General features: G+C 44.1%; 1 protein-coding gene across 2 annotated transcripts in view; it reads right to left on the bottom strand.

Moving 5' to 3' along the window:
- ATL3 (atlastin GTPase 3) overlaps window positions 1-3,428 on the bottom strand; it is a 50,085-nt gene that overhangs the window by 10,378 nt on the left and 36,279 nt on the right. For both annotated transcript variants that reach the window (XM_023186107.2, XM_023186106.1), the window contains exons 9-10: window positions 2,311-2,438; window positions 1,639-1,695 (exon numbers count right to left, since the gene is read on the bottom strand). In XM_023186107.2, the coding sequence (XP_023041875.1) occupies window positions 1,639-1,695; window positions 2,311-2,438 (185 nt within the window). The remainder of the gene's footprint in view (window positions 1-1,638; window positions 1,696-2,310; window positions 2,439-3,428) is intronic.

Below are 3,428 nucleotides of genomic sequence, written 5' to 3'. Positions count from 1 at the left end.
GGGGGGAGGTGCCGGGCACGGTGGCTCATGCCTGTAATCCCAGCACTTTGTGGGGCTGAGGTGGGTGGATCACAAGGTCAGGAGATAGAGATCATCCTGGCTAACACTGTGAAACCCCGTCTCTACTAAAAATACAAAAAAAATTAGCCAGGCATGGTGGCGGGTGCCTGTAGTCCCAGCTACTTGGGAGGCTGAGGCAGGAGAATGGCATGAACCCAGGAGGCGGAGCTTGCAGTGAGCTGAGCTCACGCCACTGCACTCCAGCCTGGGCAACAGAGCGAGACTCCGTCTCAAAAAAAAAAAGGAAAAAATTATTTGCAATGTCAATCCCAGGCTCTAGCTCCCTTTATGAAAATTTTCTGCTACAAAAGAAATCAACACTTGGCAATAAATCCCCTTATGTTCAGCACATGAAAGTAAAAATTATAAGGCCGGGCGCGGTGGCTCAAGCCTATAATCCCAGCACTTTGGGAGGCCGAGACGGGCGGATCATGAGGTCAGGAGATCAAGACCATCCTGGCTAACACTGTGAAACCCCGTCTCTACTAAAAAATACAAAAAACTAGCCGGGCGAGGTGGCGGGCGCCTGTAGTCCCAGCTACTCCCTAGGCTGAGGCTGGAGAATGGCGTAAACCTGGGAGGCGGAGCTTGCAGTGAGCTGAGATCTGGCCACTGCACTCCAGCCTGGGTGACAGAGCGAGACTCCGTCTCAAAAAAAAAAGAAAGTAAAAATTATGTTTTAACCAAATGATATTCTAGTTGCAAATTAAAAACCTGATTAGTGAATAGTAAACAGGTATGTCAGGACATCTTCCACTAAAGTAAACAATAGGTCAGGCATGGGGGCTTACACCTATAATCTTAGCACTTCGGGAGGCTGAGGCAGGCACATGGCTTGAGCTAAGTTTAAGACCAGCCTGAGCAACACAGCAAGACCACATCCCTATTTTTTTTTTTTATTATTAAAAAAATTATGGCCAGGCACAGCGGTTCACCCCTATAATCCCAGCACTTCGGGAGGCCAAGACGGTTGGATTGCTTGAGTCCAGGAGTTCGAGACCAGCCTGGGCAACATGGCTAAACCGATGTCTATTAAAAACACAAAAATTAGCCAGGCATGGTGGTATATGCCTATAATCCCAGCTACTCGGGAGGCTGAGGCACGAGAATCACTTGAGCCCAGAAGGTAGAGGTTGCGGTGAGCCGAGATCATGCCACTGCACTCCAGCCTTCTCAAGAGTGAGACTCTGTCTCAAAAAATTATAAATTATATAAAAATTTAAAAAATAAACAACAGATGACAGGAAATTGCTTGTCTAGCATGGTGGGTATGTTTCACCCAAGTATAATAAACTATGCTTCCTGAAATGTGTTTGGTGAAAAGACTAGGCCCAGTGAGGAGAAGCCATTTCAACTGTACAACCATGAATACAAACAAGTGAACCAGAAGGTCACATTACTGCAAAGTGAACTAGAAGGCCACACTACTGCAAAATGTGCTAAAAAAAAAATTAACAGACCTCAGCATAATGAAAAAGGAGAAAAAGCACATTCTCTTCCTGAAGAACTCTGCTTATTGTATACAGGTCAACTCAGGTAATTGAAGGGTAGCATTTAGGATGTCAAATCATTGTTTACCTGAAGCATGGACTTGGGGTGAGGCAGATCTTCTCCTTGATAAATTTTAATATATGCCTTAAAATGTAAACATAAAAACTGCTATAAAATGTTATTCAGTCATATCTTACTCATAATTAATTTTTAGAAAGTGACCATACAACTGCATTTTCCTAAACACTTAGATCAACAACCAGGAATTAGCAAAAACACACCACACACCTTTGAGTGCATGTTAGCATTTTTAGTTAACTAAAAATGTTCTCAAGCAGCACAAACCTACAGAGGCTAGGATTCCCATCCAGCTCCCCATGCACGCTGGCCTCACCACTACCTGTGGGCAGAGTGACCATCCGCCTTGAGGTAGTCGTGTCACATCTAGGTGCCGTCTCCTCCTACTCACAGCAACTTCCTAACCACCTCCTGTCCACACCATCTTCCTTGAGGAACAATCTTCCTTTAGTCACAGCTAATTGCTCCTCTAAGAGAGTGCAAAGAACATCCATTTGGTTCTTAGACCAATACTGCCACCCAATGGCCCACTCCTGGAAGGACACCAAGGTCTCTGAAAATGCCTTTCACCATCTCCCCCAGAAAATTTTAAGTTTCAAAATATTTAAATTCAAGTTGATTTACAAGTTAGATCAGCTTTACCAAAAATCAAAAATTTTAATAATTAAAATCCATATTTACCTTAAAATACTCCAATAGTCCCCGACAGGTGACCTTTGAGCCATTGATCTCCTTTTCCATTAACTTAGATGGGTTTAATACATACGGTATCAGTACCTGTAACTGCTCTTTGAATTCACCAGCAATATCTGTTCACAGGACCACAAAGAAGGAAAAAGTAAGCCAAACAGCCTTATTCAACCAAAGTGAACAAAAAATGCAATCTTCCCAGTCTAGTGCTTTTAACATTGGTTGTTGAAAGTGGGAGAGAAGCCGGCCTGGTGGCTCCTGCCCATAATCCCAGCACTTTGGAAGGCCAAGGCAGGTGGATCGCCTAAGGTCAGGAGACCAGCCTGACCAACATAGTGAAACCCCGTCTCTACTAAAAATAGAAAAACTAACCGGGCATGGTGGTGGGTGTCTGTAATCCCAGCTACTCAGGAGGGTGAGACAGGAGAATCACTTGAACCCAAGAGGAGGAGGTTGCAGTGGGCCGAGGTTGCACCATTGCACTCCAGCCTGGGCAACAAGAGTGAGACTCCATCTCAAGAAAAAAAAAAAAAACGTGGGAGAGAAGAAGGGGTCTGAGACTATGTTTTGACACTTTCTGGCTATAATCAAGTTGCTGATAGATCTCTGTCCCAATGTACCTTCATTTTTTTCCTTCCCCACTGTAGTAGAAAGTCTTCTCTAGTTCAAAATAGAATACTATATATGTAGAATATCCTTACCTTGGTTTTCACTCTGGGATATCTGGTCTACTCCCTAGCCTTTCAAGAAATTTCACTTTTTAATAATTTGATGGCCGTGCACAGTGACTCATGCCTGTAATGCCAGCACTTTGGGAGGTCAAGGCAGGTGGATCAGGAGTTCAAGACCAGTCTGGCCAAGATGGTGAAACCCTGTCTCTACTAAAAATGCAAAAATTAGCCGGAGGTGGTGGCAGGCGCCTGTAATCCCAGCTACTTGGGAGGCTGAGGCAGAGAATAGCTTGAACCCGGGAGGCAGAGATTGCAGTGAGCCAAGATTGTACCACTGCACTCCAGCCTGGGCAACAGAGTGAAACTCCACCTCAGAAAAAAAAAAAAAAACAATTTCAATAACAAGGTCTTCAACAAGTCAATTTTCTTTTTTTTTTT

Source organism: Piliocolobus tephrosceles, chromosome 13 (genome assembly GCF_002776525.5).
Source record: "Piliocolobus tephrosceles isolate RC106 chromosome 13, ASM277652v3, whole genome shotgun sequence".
Classification (NCBI taxonomy): domain Eukaryota; kingdom Metazoa; phylum Chordata; class Mammalia; order Primates; family Cercopithecidae; genus Piliocolobus; species Piliocolobus tephrosceles.
This window is presented reverse-complemented; position numbering and strand designations above follow the sequence as displayed.